Source organism: Diplotaxodon limnothrissa, linkage group LG3 (genome assembly GCF_057381915.1).
Source record: "Diplotaxodon limnothrissa isolate DT_005_m linkage group LG3, D_limnothrissa_male_GT1.1, whole genome shotgun sequence".
In the NCBI taxonomy this organism is placed as follows: domain Eukaryota; kingdom Metazoa; phylum Chordata; class Actinopteri; order Cichliformes; family Cichlidae; genus Diplotaxodon; species Diplotaxodon limnothrissa.
In genome coordinates this window covers 16,882,374-16,896,114 of record NC_140598.1, presented here as the reverse complement: position 1 = coordinate 16,896,114, position 13,741 = coordinate 16,882,374, and the positions used below count along the sequence as shown (strand labels likewise).

General features: G+C 43.9%; 1 protein-coding gene across 1 annotated transcript in view; it reads left to right on the top strand.

Moving 5' to 3' along the window:
* Window positions 1–13,741, top strand: part of LOC146634701 (NACHT, LRR and PYD domains-containing protein 3-like) — a 319,954-nt gene that overhangs the window by 150,657 nt on the left and 155,556 nt on the right. The window contains exon 11 of the mRNA XM_085349942.1: window positions 10,302–10,313. Within this exon, the coding sequence (XP_085206068.1) occupies window positions 10,302–10,313 (12 nt within the window). The remainder of the gene's footprint in view (window positions 1–10,301; window positions 10,314–13,741) is intronic.

The following is a 13,741-nucleotide window of genomic DNA, read 5'->3' as shown; positions in this document are numbered from 1 at the left end:
TGATCAACCTATCTCTAATAATCGGCTATGTACCACAGGCCTTCAAGCTGGCTGTAGTTAAACCTTTACTCAAAAAGCATCTCTAGACCCAGCAGTCTTAGCTAATTATAGGCCAATCTCCAACCTTCCTTTCATATCAAAAATCCTTGAAAGAGTAGTTGTCAAACAGCTAACAGATCATCTGCAGAGGAATGGTTTATTTGAAGAGTTTCAGTCAGGTTTCAGAGTTCATCACAGCACAGAAACAGCTTTAGTGAAGGTTACAAATGATCTTCTTATGGCCTCTGACAGTGGACTCATCTCTGTGCTTGTCCTGCTAGACCTCAGTGCAGCGTTCGATACTGTCGACCATAATATCCTATTAGAGCGATTAGAACATGCTGTAGGTATTACAGGTACTGCGCTGCAGTGGTTTGTATCATATCTATCTAATAGACTCCAGTTTGTGCATGTAAATGGAGAGTCCTCTTCACACACTGAGGTTAATTATGGAGTTCCACAGGGTTCAGTGCTAGGACCAATTCTGTTTACATTATACATGCTTCCCTTAGGCAGTATCATTAGAAGACATAGCATACATTTTCACTGCTATGCAGATGACACCCAGCTCTATCTGTCCATGAAGCCAGATAACACACACCAATTAGTTAAACTGCAGGAATGTCTTAAAGACATAAAGACCTGGATGGCCGCTAACTTTCTGCTTCTTAATTCAGATCAAACTGAGGTTATTGTACTCGGCCCTGAAAATCTTAGAAATATGGTATCTAACCAGATTCTTACCCTGGATGGCATTACCTTGTCCTCCAGTAACGCTGTGAGGAACCTTGGAGTCATTTTTGACCAGGACATGTCCTTCAACGCACATATTAAACAAATATGTAAGACTGCTTTCTTCCATTTGCGCAACATCTCTAAAATTAGAAATATCCTGTCTCAGAGTGACGCTGAAAAACTAGTTCATGCATTTATTACTTCCAGGCTGGACGACTGTAATTCATTATTATCAGGAAGTCCAAAAAACTCGCTGAAAAGCCTTCAGCTAATCCAAAATGCTGCAGCAAGAGTCCTGACAGGGACTAGAAAGAGAGAGCAGATTTCTCCTGTTTTGGCTTCCTGTTAAATCCAGGATTCAAAATCCTGCTCCTCACATACAAGGTCTTAAATAATCAGGCCCCATCTTATCTTAATGACCTTGTAGTACCATATCACCCTATTAGAGCGCTTCGCTCTCGCTCTGCAGGCCTACTTGTTGTTCCTAGAGTATTTAAAAGTAGAATGGGAGGCAGAGCCTTCAGTTTTCAGGCCCCTCTTCTGTGGAACCAGCTTCCAGTTTGGATTCAGGAGACAGACACTATCTCTACTTTTAAGATTAGGCTTCAAACTTTCCTTTTTGCTAAAGCATATAGTTAGGGCTGGACCAGGTGACCCTGAATCCTCCCTATAATTGTTAAAAGGCCGAAAACCTCTCTTGAGGTCAATTACTGATGTGTCCTGAAATCTGTATGTAAAACGCAGTGTAAATAACAGGTAATAAGCTGGCTCGTGCTGCTGTCTCAGAGTCCACTGGGGGTGGTGGAGTCAGCCATAACCTTTACTAACATTTTCTTAGGATTCAATGACGAAACATGAGTTTCGGTCAGTTTCCCTAACCACTCTGCTTTTTCACTGCCTAATCCTAACCAAAGACTCTTTCCAGTCATCTTGCCTGGCTGTGCGGAACTCTTTCATGGATGGACACAGTATGCCCCTGGACCCGCCCCAAGTGAGATCCCAGCGAGGTGGAGCACAATATCCATAGAGGCTGGGGTCTATCACACCAAGTAAGGCCCCAAGTGAAGGCTGTGTAAAGATGCACCAGCACATAACAGCAGGGTGTAAGATGCTAGCAGGCAGGGCATACATGGAACGCCATAACCAAGTGGCCGGGGTAGTGTACAGAAACATCTGTGCTGAATACGGCCTTGAAGTCCCGAGGTCAAAATGGGAGATGCCCCCAAGGGTGGTGGAGAATGACCGAGCTAAGATCCTGTGGGACTTCCAGATACAGACGGACAAAATGGTGGTGGCTAACCAACCGGACATAGTGGTGGTAGACAAACAGAAGAAGACAGCCGTAGTGATCGATGTAGCGGTTCCGAATGACAGCAATATCAGGAAGAAGGAACACGAGAAGCTGGAGAAATACCAAGGGCTCAGAGAAGAGCTCGAGAGGATGTGGAGGGTGAAGGTAACGGTGGTCCCCGTGGTAATCGGAGCACTAGGTGCGGTGACTCCCAAGCTAGGCGAGTGGCTCCAGCAGATCCCGGGAATAACATCAGAGATCTCTGTCCAGAAGAGCGCAGTCCTGGGAACAGCTAAGATACTGCGCAGGACCCTCAAGCTCCCAGGCCTCTGGTAGAGGACCCGAGCTTGAAGGATAAACCGCCCGCAGGGGCGTGCTGGGTGTTTTTTTTTTTTTATATATATATGTTTGCAGATATAATAAAAACTCACATACGTTGGAGTGAAGTAAGAATCTTTTTTGTAACCTGTGACAACAAACACAACAACACAAATCTGAAAGAGAAGAACTGTGTGAGAAAATGATTAAATACTGTATATGTGACAGAGAGACACAGAGACATCATGTTAACATGTAAAAACATTTAATGTTGTTCATACAGCACCAACATCACAACATCATAGCGTCAGGGTGATTATATGGATATATATGATACTGATGGAGGCGGCTATCAATCAGAGGGACTGACAGGAAGTGTGGGTGTGGTCGCAGTGCCTCCGTCATGGGACCTTCCTGCTCTGATTGGAGCGCTGAGGTCAGAGGGGGTGTTTTATGATGTTCGTCTGATGCTTCCTGACAGTCAGCAGCTTTGAACTTTGAACCACATGAAACGTTTTGACCCCACATGTGACACAGAGTCAGGAAACTCTGTGGAGATTGTTACCTCTAAACAGTTTCGCCCGGTTCGTAGATTCCTCAGGCCTCCAGAAAGAACACCGGGGACTCAGTAGTCAAATCACAACACTTTTATTAATCCACACTTATTGATTACACCTATTGATTACACCTTCTAGAAGGGAGATGTACAGGACCCTTGAACTCCTCTGCAGATCTCAACTCCTTTGTCTGTTACATGCAGTTTTGTATCAGTGACCCCCCTTCTAAACCCTCTACAAGGTGCCATAAAACTAAGTGCTATGTTTACATACTTTCACTTGAGTGTGTGCATGTGAATGCCTACATGTGCACGTTCCTGCGTGTCTATGTGTATGTGTGACTGCACGTGAATGAGTGTGCATAACAGTTAAAGCACTGTGGGTGTAGGTGACTCCCTAGAGGTCAAAAAAACCCATCTCCCTTCCAGACCACAGTTATCCAGGTCAAATGTTGAGACCCCCACCCAAACATTCTCTGGGGAATTTCCACTCAGCATTAACTCCTCTCTGTTTTACTTTCGCAGCTCAACTGGGGAGGGTCTCCTATACTCTACTCCTCAGTTCATGACACAATCAGGCCTTTATTACATTGAGGGCAGTGTCAGTGTCTCTACAATAATTCTACATTCTATGTTAACACATTTCTCAACTTTAAATCAGCTAAACATTTCTTCAAGTCCCCCTTTTTATCTGCCCTAAGGCAGATAAAACTAAATTAAATCCCTCACCATAATGTTTTCATACTGTGACTCCCCATTTCTCAAAAGTGGCATCATGGTTCGGCCTTTGTATCAGATTCTCCCATAGCACGATTGATGAGTCTCACAAGCAAAGCTCTGATACAAGGCACACAAAAACCCCCACATGTCACTACTACTGCAATAAAAACAGACAAAGAAACCATAATTGACATAATGAAACCTTTCCATTGCCCAAAGACAGAGGTCATCCATGCTTCCAATGGGTTATCCACAATAATAATACAAACCAGCACGTGCCCACAGGCCTATTTCGGTGCCAGTGTCTCTTGATACCTTTCCTCTGGCCAGGTACGTCACAGTGCACCAATCGGCGTTAATCTCCCCGGCCTCATGCTCATGTCTGTCAGGGAAAGACGCAGTAAAGTTAAAACACGTGTAGTTGGCTTTTCTTGGTGTGAAAGGACCAAGTACAGTGTCATTACCTATTGGTGGAAACAAACTAGCTAAAGTAGTGCAATTACCTTCAGAAACCGCTTCTCTCGTGAGTCTGAGCATGCACTCAAATCCCCACTGGTCTTCAGGATATAGGGGAGCTGGTTGAAAAGATGTGGGCGGGCAGCTGCGCATGCCACACAATCTGAAACATTTTGTTCTCTAGCATTTTGGATGAGCCAGTCTAGCCACAGATTGCTGTCCCGATAGCCAGTGGCCATTGAAATGAGCTGTTTAAGTTTGAGTCTTGTATAATCTACTTCAAGTATTTGTGGGCCCGATTCAGAAAGTGACAATGGTGGGGGAGGTGTATTTCAGCCACATCAGGTGCAGAATCTTTAAAATTAATTTTAACCAAACCGTATGGATCCTTCCCTGAGACATCTGCTCCTATAAATAAATAAATACACCACAGATCGGGCAGGCCACACAGTGTCATACCAGCGAGTCAGTGAGAGAGTCAACGGGTTCTGCCCAGTTGAGAAGTCCCGCTGAAACCCAAGCTTCTGCCACGTGGTGTCCTTGTAGGGGCGCCACGTGCCAGAATACTCCACTATGGTAGACCAGTAATCACACGGGCCCTTCCAATAAGTGTGATAGGGGTAGCCAAGCTTCTGATTATTACACTCTATATCTACCATTGGATTGTAACCTACCCAAACATCATATACCCGCCATGAACTATTTAAGCCTTTACATTTAATGACAGCACAAAGATCGAATGTATACGAAGTAGTGGACCCTTTAACGTAGTCCAGCTCTATACCGCCATAGTAATCCAAACACTCATCAGATTTACCTGTTTTGCTGCGTTTGGTTCACTCCACCGTGGCCTGTGAAGGGGGTATCCCCGGAGTGGACTCAGATCTGTCTCTGGGCAATTCACTTTCAAGAAAAATCACAGTTACAATTATGACAGTTATCACTCCTAACACTACCATTGCTCTCCAATTTCCCCATAACCCCATTTTGGTTGTTTCTCTCATCCCTTTTCTGTCCAATGTAATTTCACTTTTTTTTTTTTTTTTTGTTTTGTTGTTGTTGTTGTTGTTTTGAAAAACCTTTATCTTCTGAGTCGGGTGATTCTCTGTTGCTCTTCTTTCTTCAACTTCCGGGGTAGACTAACCTTCAGTCGTTGCATGGATCAGGGATTTATTCTGTCTTTGGGCTGGGATCCATGTGGGGGGTCTCAGTCGAGTTCCCCCTCTTTTCCTTTGCAGAGAGCCTTTCCGACCTCTTAGGCTCTTCCGCTACAGCACACTGGCTCCAGTGGTACCAGGTTTCGCCTTTCCCTTTCAGTCGGACTGGGTGTGAGGTCCTGGTCTCCACCTCGAATGGACCTGTCCACCTGGGCTCATTCCACCTTCGTTTGTAGACCTTCAGCCACACCCACTTTGCCTCTGGCACCGTCTGCTCCTGTCCTTGGCCTGCAGTCACCTGTGATGTAAAACTTAAGACAAGAGCTTTAAGTGTTTTAAATTGCTTTAAATGTTCAAATGTTCAATGCATCAACCCAATCCATTTTAAACTGTGCACAGATCTTAGCCAATTTATTTTTTAAATTTTGATTCATTCGCTCAACCTGGTCTTCCATCTGACCCCCTCCAAATGTTGCTTACCTTTATGGCTCCTCTCTCCTTCCAGAGTGACTTTTCTTCTGGAGAGGCCTTCTCTTGTTCTTTTATGATCTCTTCGCGTTCCAGCCCTGGATTTTCTTCCCAATCCATTCCCACACTTACCATTTGTCTGATCCCCGTGTAGCCAACCACCTTTTTGGCTGCTTAATCCGCTGCTCGATTACCTCGAGCAACCCAAGTGGCCGAATCATCGTGCCCCTTGCACTTTATGATTGCTACCTCCAGGGGTCCTTCCAGGGCTTCTTCCAGGGCCTTCATCTCCTTCTCATGTTTGATTGGTTGTTGATTGGTAGTGAGGAATCCAGCTCTCTTCCACTGACTCAGCTCCACATGTGCAGCTCCAAAGGCATAGGCTGAATCAGTGTAAATGTTTATCTTTTTTCCTTGAGCATATTTCAGAGCTTCAATCAGTGCAACCACCTCTGCTCTCTGCGCTGACTGCTGCCCTTCCAACTTTGCTGCTTTGATCACCTCCAGCTGCTCCCCTCTCTTACTTACAACTGCATAGCCTGCCTTGAGCCTCTCCTTCTCATCCCTAAAGCAGCAGCCATCTGTGAAGAGATCCTCTGCTCCTTCCATGGCTTCCGCTTTGAGATCTGGTCTTGTTTTCTCTTCTCTTCTCTTTTTTTTTTTTTTTTTTTTTTTGTCCCATTTGGATCTATAGCCATCAGAATTGTTGTATTAAGGCCAAGAAAGATGCCAAGCGGATTTATTTTACCAAGTGGATCATCGTGGCCTTGCCATATTGGTCCATTTGATTGACCTTTATTATAATTATGAATTTATTTTATTTTCAGTTGCTACAAACGGGACAGACATGACTGTGGGATAGGACAGGGAGAGAGAATGAAAGAAAGAGAGGGAGAGAAAGAAAACCAAAGGGGAGAAGAGACGGTGAGAAGGGGGGGAAGAAAGAAAAGAAAAAAAAAACACCTGGGTCACCTGTATGGAGAAAAAAAAACAGAAGAGAAAGCAAACAACAAAGAGCAAGATAATAAGAAAAAAAAGCACCATCACAATAAACTAGCTAGCAGTAGATATTAATAGTTACTAAATAATAAACGATATTGTGCAGCACGCAAGATAGACAGCGCACAGTGTGCTTTGAGGCAGCAGCCAAGAAAGCTGTAGTCCGCGTCTGTTGGGCAGCTTAGATAATGTCACTTCAGAAAAGAATATAGCCCATATGGTTTTCACTGCCCTATGCATAGCCAAGAAAACTGTCCTCATGAACTGGAAAAATAAAAACAATCTTAATTCTAACCAATATAGAAATTATCTATTAGATTACATTAGTCTTGATACAGCCTCTGCCACCACATCAGATCAATTGCTCTGGGCTCCTTTGATCAGCTCCATCACCTAGTGGGGGTGGGGGGTCATAGTTTGGTCCCGCCTTCAATGTTGTGATTGGTGTGGGGGTAGGGACAGGCTTAGGGCGTCGGGGGGTTCTGCTAGACCTCAGTGCAGTTCTGTTTACATTATACATGCTTCCCTTAGGCAGCATCATTAGAAGACATAGCTCCAGCTTCCAGTTTGGATTCAGGAGACAGACACTATCTCTACTTTCAAGATTAGGCTTCAAACTTTCCTTTTTGCTAAAGCATATAGTTAGGGCTGGATCGACTCTGTGCAGATGGATAGGTCTGTGATGCTTCAATGTTCACATATTTGAACTTGATAGATAAATTAAATGGATTAAACACTCTTACTGGCAGAGGGCCCTCAGCAGTAAAGGCCCTCCATCAGGACCTGGGTGGTGTCAGACCACAGGTCCAGTTCTTTGTTTTTCAGTGTAAATGTTTAAATGCTGAGATGTTTTCCTGGATTTCAGTTTAAAAACAGTTTAAATGAGGTGACAGCTGCAGGTTGTTTTTATCGCTTCCTTTCAGTTTAAGACACAGTATCTTGTTCCTGTTTTTCTCTTTGGTCACGGAGTTGAAGAGATAAAAATGTGCAAACAATGAATTTATTCACAGTAAAGAAAAGCAGAAGTCCTGTGAAGGACAGTTTGACACCTCAGCTGTGAGTGAGCTGTTTTCACATTAAAAACAGAAGTGATGATAAGATCAGCTCTGTGTCTGTGAGGACTCGTCTTTCTTGGAGGTGTGATGTTTGTCTTTATTCTGTTTGTTCCTGTTTCCATTACAGCTTATTGATGCACACACTTTAAGGTCCACCGTAGGTCCACACGTCCACCCTAGCCTGGATAGATTTGAAAACCGCGTTTTTGCCTAAAAGTGCTCCGCGACTACACTAATGTTTTCAATCATTTCCAAACAGTTGTTCATGCACGCCGACGGAAAATGCTACGTTCCTCTATTGCGCATGCGTGACACGTAAGACAATTCGACCTTTCGTAATTTATGTCTGCTGTTTATTTACTTTCCGGCTCTTTGAAATGCCAGAAAAGCACCGAGTTTTTCAAATGCACTGACATTGAGGTGGAGTTGTTGCTGCGAGTAACACAAGCGAGTGAGAGTTAAAGAATTGGAAGAACAGCTATCTGGAGCATGTACAGACTGATATTAATCTTTAATAGGGCTGTCAAAATTGAGAGCAAACCCCGTCTCAGTGTGGATGGAAGGCCAAAAGGGAGAGAAAAAGATACATTTTCCTTAGAAAATGTATTAGTGTGGAGATGGCCTCAGCCTTACCTCATCAGCATAGAATAAACCATAATAAATAAGTAATCCTCTTATATCAGCCATAGTTACATTCCTGAATCCCTTCAATCCTGTTTTTGTGAGGATGACTCTGATTTTCGGTGTCCGTATCTGGTCTGTAATGTCTGAATGTTTATTGTTGCTCAAAGCCGTTAAAGCAGAAACAATCAGAGAAACTAGTCACCAGTGTTGGTCAAGTTACTTGAAAAAAGTAATCAGTAACTAATTACTGATTACTTCTCCAAAAAAGTAATCCCGTTACTTTACTGATTACTTATTTTCAAAAGTAATTAATTACTTAGTTACTTAGTTACTTTTAAAAAACACGATGTACAACCTGAACAGGTGATAAATAGATCTCTCAGCCCAATTCTACTTTTTCTGCATAATCCATCATACAAAATGTAATCAAATGGAAAAGTCTCTTTTTTTAACTTGTTTTATTAGTTTTAATCTTTTAACTTTATGCATCAAGCAAAAATTTAATTATCTGCAACATTCTCTGACTAGAAGAAATTAGTTTAACATTTAAACCTATTTTCTGCACATTCCAGCACATAAAATAAAATATTTTGTGTGTTTACACTCAGTCTTTCAAATAGATGCAAGTAAAACACAGCAGAAAATAAATAAAGTCAAAGACTCAGCGGTGCTGTTGCTCTATTTTCACCTGTAAAGCAGGAGTGGGGCAGGCGGAGGTTTACCCTGGTGCAGGTGTGCCGCGGTCAGTGGAAGTTTCTCTGTGAGTTTCCCATTACGTCGTAGCTACTCGGTGCTTGCTTGGAAGTTTAGGGGTTTGGATGGAGACCTATCTCCCCCCACCACCACTTCCCCTGCCAGTGGCGGACTCCCTCAGGTGTCGGTGCGTTGGTGGTTCTTTGTATCTGGGGGTGGGCGTCCGGGTACACACCGGCTCACTCCTTGGCGGCCGCTTATTGGGGCTCGCTCAGGCCACTTCGGAGGTGGGGTGCCCCCGGCCTCTCGGCCTGGGGCTCGGTCACTCAGGCACAGCTGGCTGCCGGCGGAGCTCACGGGCGCGTCACTGCAACTCCCCCTGGCTTCTGCTCCGCGGCTGCTGAGTGAGCCCTCATCTGGGACTCTCCTCAGCTCTTACTGGGACAGTGGCGCAGCTGCCCCTCTGTTGGTCTTCCTTGGTCTCTTGTGTTCTGGGGGCCTCTGGATGTCTGGAGTTTTGATCTCCTCCATACCTGCTTCATGCCCTGGAGGACGGGGCTGTGGCCCCCCCACACCCTCATCAGAGGGCCCGGTGGCGCCAGTGTCCGGCAGCCTCGCCTCTGTCAGTGCGCCCCAGGGTGGCTGTGGCTACAATGTAGCTTGCCATCACCAGTGTGTGAATGTGTGCGTGAATGGGTGGATGACTGGATATGTAAAGCGCTTTGGGGTCCTTAGGGACTAGAAAAGCGCTATATAAATACAGGCCATTTACCATTTACCATTACATGAAGGAACCTTTTAAAAACAAGCGCGTCCATGCTCACAGGTGTACACACGGGTGATCACACCCACAAACTACACCCTTTTTGGCTCCTACCTCAAAGCACACTGTGTGCTGTTGATCTTATGTGCTGCACAATAATGTTTAATATTTAGTATTTACTCTCATATTCCCATATATCATTGTGATGTTGTTTATTCTATTACTCTTGTTCTCTTCTGCTTGTTTTCTTTTTTCTTTCTCAACAGGTGATCCAGGTGATCGATAGATGTATTTTTTTTCCTGCCCATTCTGTTGGTTTTTGTTTTTTGCCCTTCTCCCCCGTCCCTCTTCTCAGCTCTTTCTCTTTCTTTCTCCCCTTCTTTCCTCCAGTCAAGTCTGTCCCGTATTCAGCAAGTGAAAATAAAAGAAACAATAAAAGGTGAATCAAATGGACCATTATGGCAAGGCTGGGATGGTCAATTTGGTAAAGTAAATCCGTTGGGCATCTTTCTTTGCCTTTGGACAATAATTCTGATGCAAAAGAGCCAAACGGGACAGGCAAAAAAAAAAAAAAAAAAAAAGGAAGTTTAGGGGTTTTTTTCCTGTAAAAAGAAATTTTCTTCCCACGCACGATGGACACTAATGTTTTTGTCACTTTTTATGGAATCAAACTCAAAGTAAGGTCAGTACTTCCACGCTTTAAACGCTGCACGCTCATACTCTCTCCCACAATCGATATATGATCCATTGTTGATCTGCACACAGCTGTTGTCACGAACGGCGCACTCGCTTACGTCACTGTCATGAGACATTCTCGCAAACAAATCACGGTTTTAGTAACGCAGTAACGCAGCGTTCCTACGGGAAAGTAACGGTAATCTAATTACCCTTTTTTCAATAGTAATCCCTTACTTTACTTGAAAAAAGTAATCGGATTACAGTAACGCGTTACAAGTAACGCAACAGTAACAGTAACGCGTTACTGCCCATCTCTGCTAGTCACTAAGACACTCAGACAGTTCCTGCTTCAGCGCCACAATCTGAGATCCATCAGGTCAGCCGTGATGTTCAGTGGTGACATCAGCAGTGACATCATCCTGTACAGCAGGTTGGCTCATTTCCATGGAAACGACAGGTGTGTTACCTGTTAAGACATCAGGATGGAGCACTGAAGTGAGTGATCAGAGAGAGTTTGTTCATATCTACCTGAGCAGGTGGAGAAGATGGACAGCAGCAGAGCAGTACAGACCACGTATGGACAGAAGACCACCAGGTGGAAGACGAGTCTGAGCACTGACATAGAGGGAGGGGGAGATGATGATGAACACACACACACACACACACACACACACACACACACACACACACACACACACAGAGTAAATGTATTTGTGTTCTTGTTGGAGTCTCACTTATTTTTTTCACTTCATCAACTCACCTGCAGAAACAGTCGGTGCAGACAGCAGCAGCACACACACACCTGCAACAGGAGGACAATTCAATTCAATTCAATTTTATTTATATAGCGCCAAATCACAACAAAAGTCGCCTCAAGGCGCTTCATAGATACAGAGAAAAACCCAACAATCATATGACCCCCTATGAGCAGCACTTTGGCGACAGTGGGAAGGAAAAACTCCCTTTTAACAGGAAGAAACCTCCGGCAGAACCAGGCTCAGGGAGGGGCGGGGCCATCTGCTGCGACCGGTTGGGGTGAGAGAAGGAAGACAGGATAAAGACATGCTGTGGAAGAGAGACAGAGGTTAATAACAGATATGATTCAATGCAGAGAGGTCTGTTAATACATAGTGAGTGAGAAAGCTGGTCCAGCCCTAACTATATGCTTTAGCAAAAAGGAAAGTTTGAAGCCTAATCTTGAAAGTAGAGATAGTGTCTGTCTCCTGAATCCAAACTGGAAGCTGGTTCCACAGAAGAGGGGCCTGAAAACTGAAGGCTCTGCCTCCCATTCTACTTTTAAATACTCTAGGAACAACAAGTAGGCCTGCAGAGCGAGAGCGGAGCGCTCTAATAGGGTGATATGGTACTACAAGGTCATTAAGATAAGATGGGGCCTGATTATTTAAGACCTTGTATGTGAGGAGCAGGATTTTGAATTCAATTCTGGATTTAACAGGAAGCCAATGAAGGGAAGCCAAAACAGAGGTCACTAAAGGTCAGAGGTCACTAAGTCTTCTCTTCACAGTTGAAACTGAGACTTGCTTACTACGACCACTATTCTGTTGTGAAGTGATGATGTGATGAACCCTGCTTCTGGGTCCAAAGCATTCTGTAGTTTACTGCTGAGTAGCAGTCTTATTGTAGGGTCTACCTTACAATATAAAGCATCATGAAGCAACTGTTGATGTGTTATAAATAAAATTGAATTGAACTGTATGTGTTGCTGTGGCAGACAGTCAGGGTCACTCAGAGTCAAAGAGACTTTATTTATCCCCAAGGGGCAATTAAGATAGATACCTTGCTGTACATAGAATACACAAACATCACATTGGGGAGACAGGTCAGGCTAGGTAGCACTGGCAGGTCAACCGCACGAGCAGCAACCTGGAACCGAAACAATGGAAAATGCACAACATGAGGAAAGACGAGGAGAAAGAAAAAGTCCCCCCAGACTGAGCTCCAACAGGGAGATCAGTATGAGAACAGAAAAAAAACACCTCCAGCTCGATAGTCGACCCGAAGGTCGAGACTCACTAGAGCCGGCGAGAACAGCAACCTCCTGGCACATCGTTTTCAGATCCCTGTGGTGTTTCACTGCTTAGGTTAAACATGACATATAAGTCACTTAAATAACTCATATTTCATATAACACTTGGATACACTGGAAAAAAATTGTAATATAAAAGTATTGTACTGAGTATTTTACAGTTTTGTACTGTTTTTCTAGAATATCATTAAATTTACATAAATAGACTGATTTCACATCTCAAATGTAAAATAACATAAAATCACTGTAATGTAATAAAACATAATTTTCTTGTTTTTTAAATGTATCATGTATATAACAGTGTAACTTACATACTGTACCACCGTGCCGCCCCACGGCAGCACTGTTGCCGCACAGAGAAAAGGTCCTGAGTTCAATTCCACCAACAGGCCGGGGTCTCTCTGTGTGGAGTTTGCATGCACATAGCTGACTGGGGAGAGAGAAAGGGAACACAGAAAGCAGACATGGTAGATTAACAAACACAAAGACAATGGAGACATGAAACATGGAATACAGCAGAGGCACAGTAACAGAAAGCGAGGGACTAGAAACTACCAAAGCACAACCAAGAGAAGCAGAACCACGAGTCACAATAAATCAAACAGTATTAATTAACCAAAGCACAAACACTGGGTCACCTGAGAACCATGACATTACTCTGATGATGCAGCCTGTCAGTGTCATACTGTGTTGTACTCCGGTTGTTGGGTGTGTGTCTGTGATGTGAGGTTGCTGTGGCCTGCTGCTGCTGCCTGAGTTAAAGTGTTTAAACACAGTGCTGGGTCATGTTCTGTGCATGAAGACAGCAGCAGCTTATTTTAAGCACAGAGCTGAGCTGATCTTATCTGCAGTCTGACGTCTGCTTTAAATGGTGTGAAAACAGCTTGTTCACACCTAAAGTGACAAACTGTACAAGACAAAACCTCTGCTGTTTTATCATCTGCACAACAAATGTAATCTCTGTGAAAGACACGTGGTCATCATGATCATCTCATTATAATCATATAATTAAACATTCTTCATTAACTGTCTTATTATGAGGAAGTTGTTTAAAGCTGCAGATGAATCATGTTGAAGTCGTCTCCTCGTTTTTATTCTCCTGGTGATCAGAGAGAGGATCTGAAACTGCTGCAGTCTGCTCT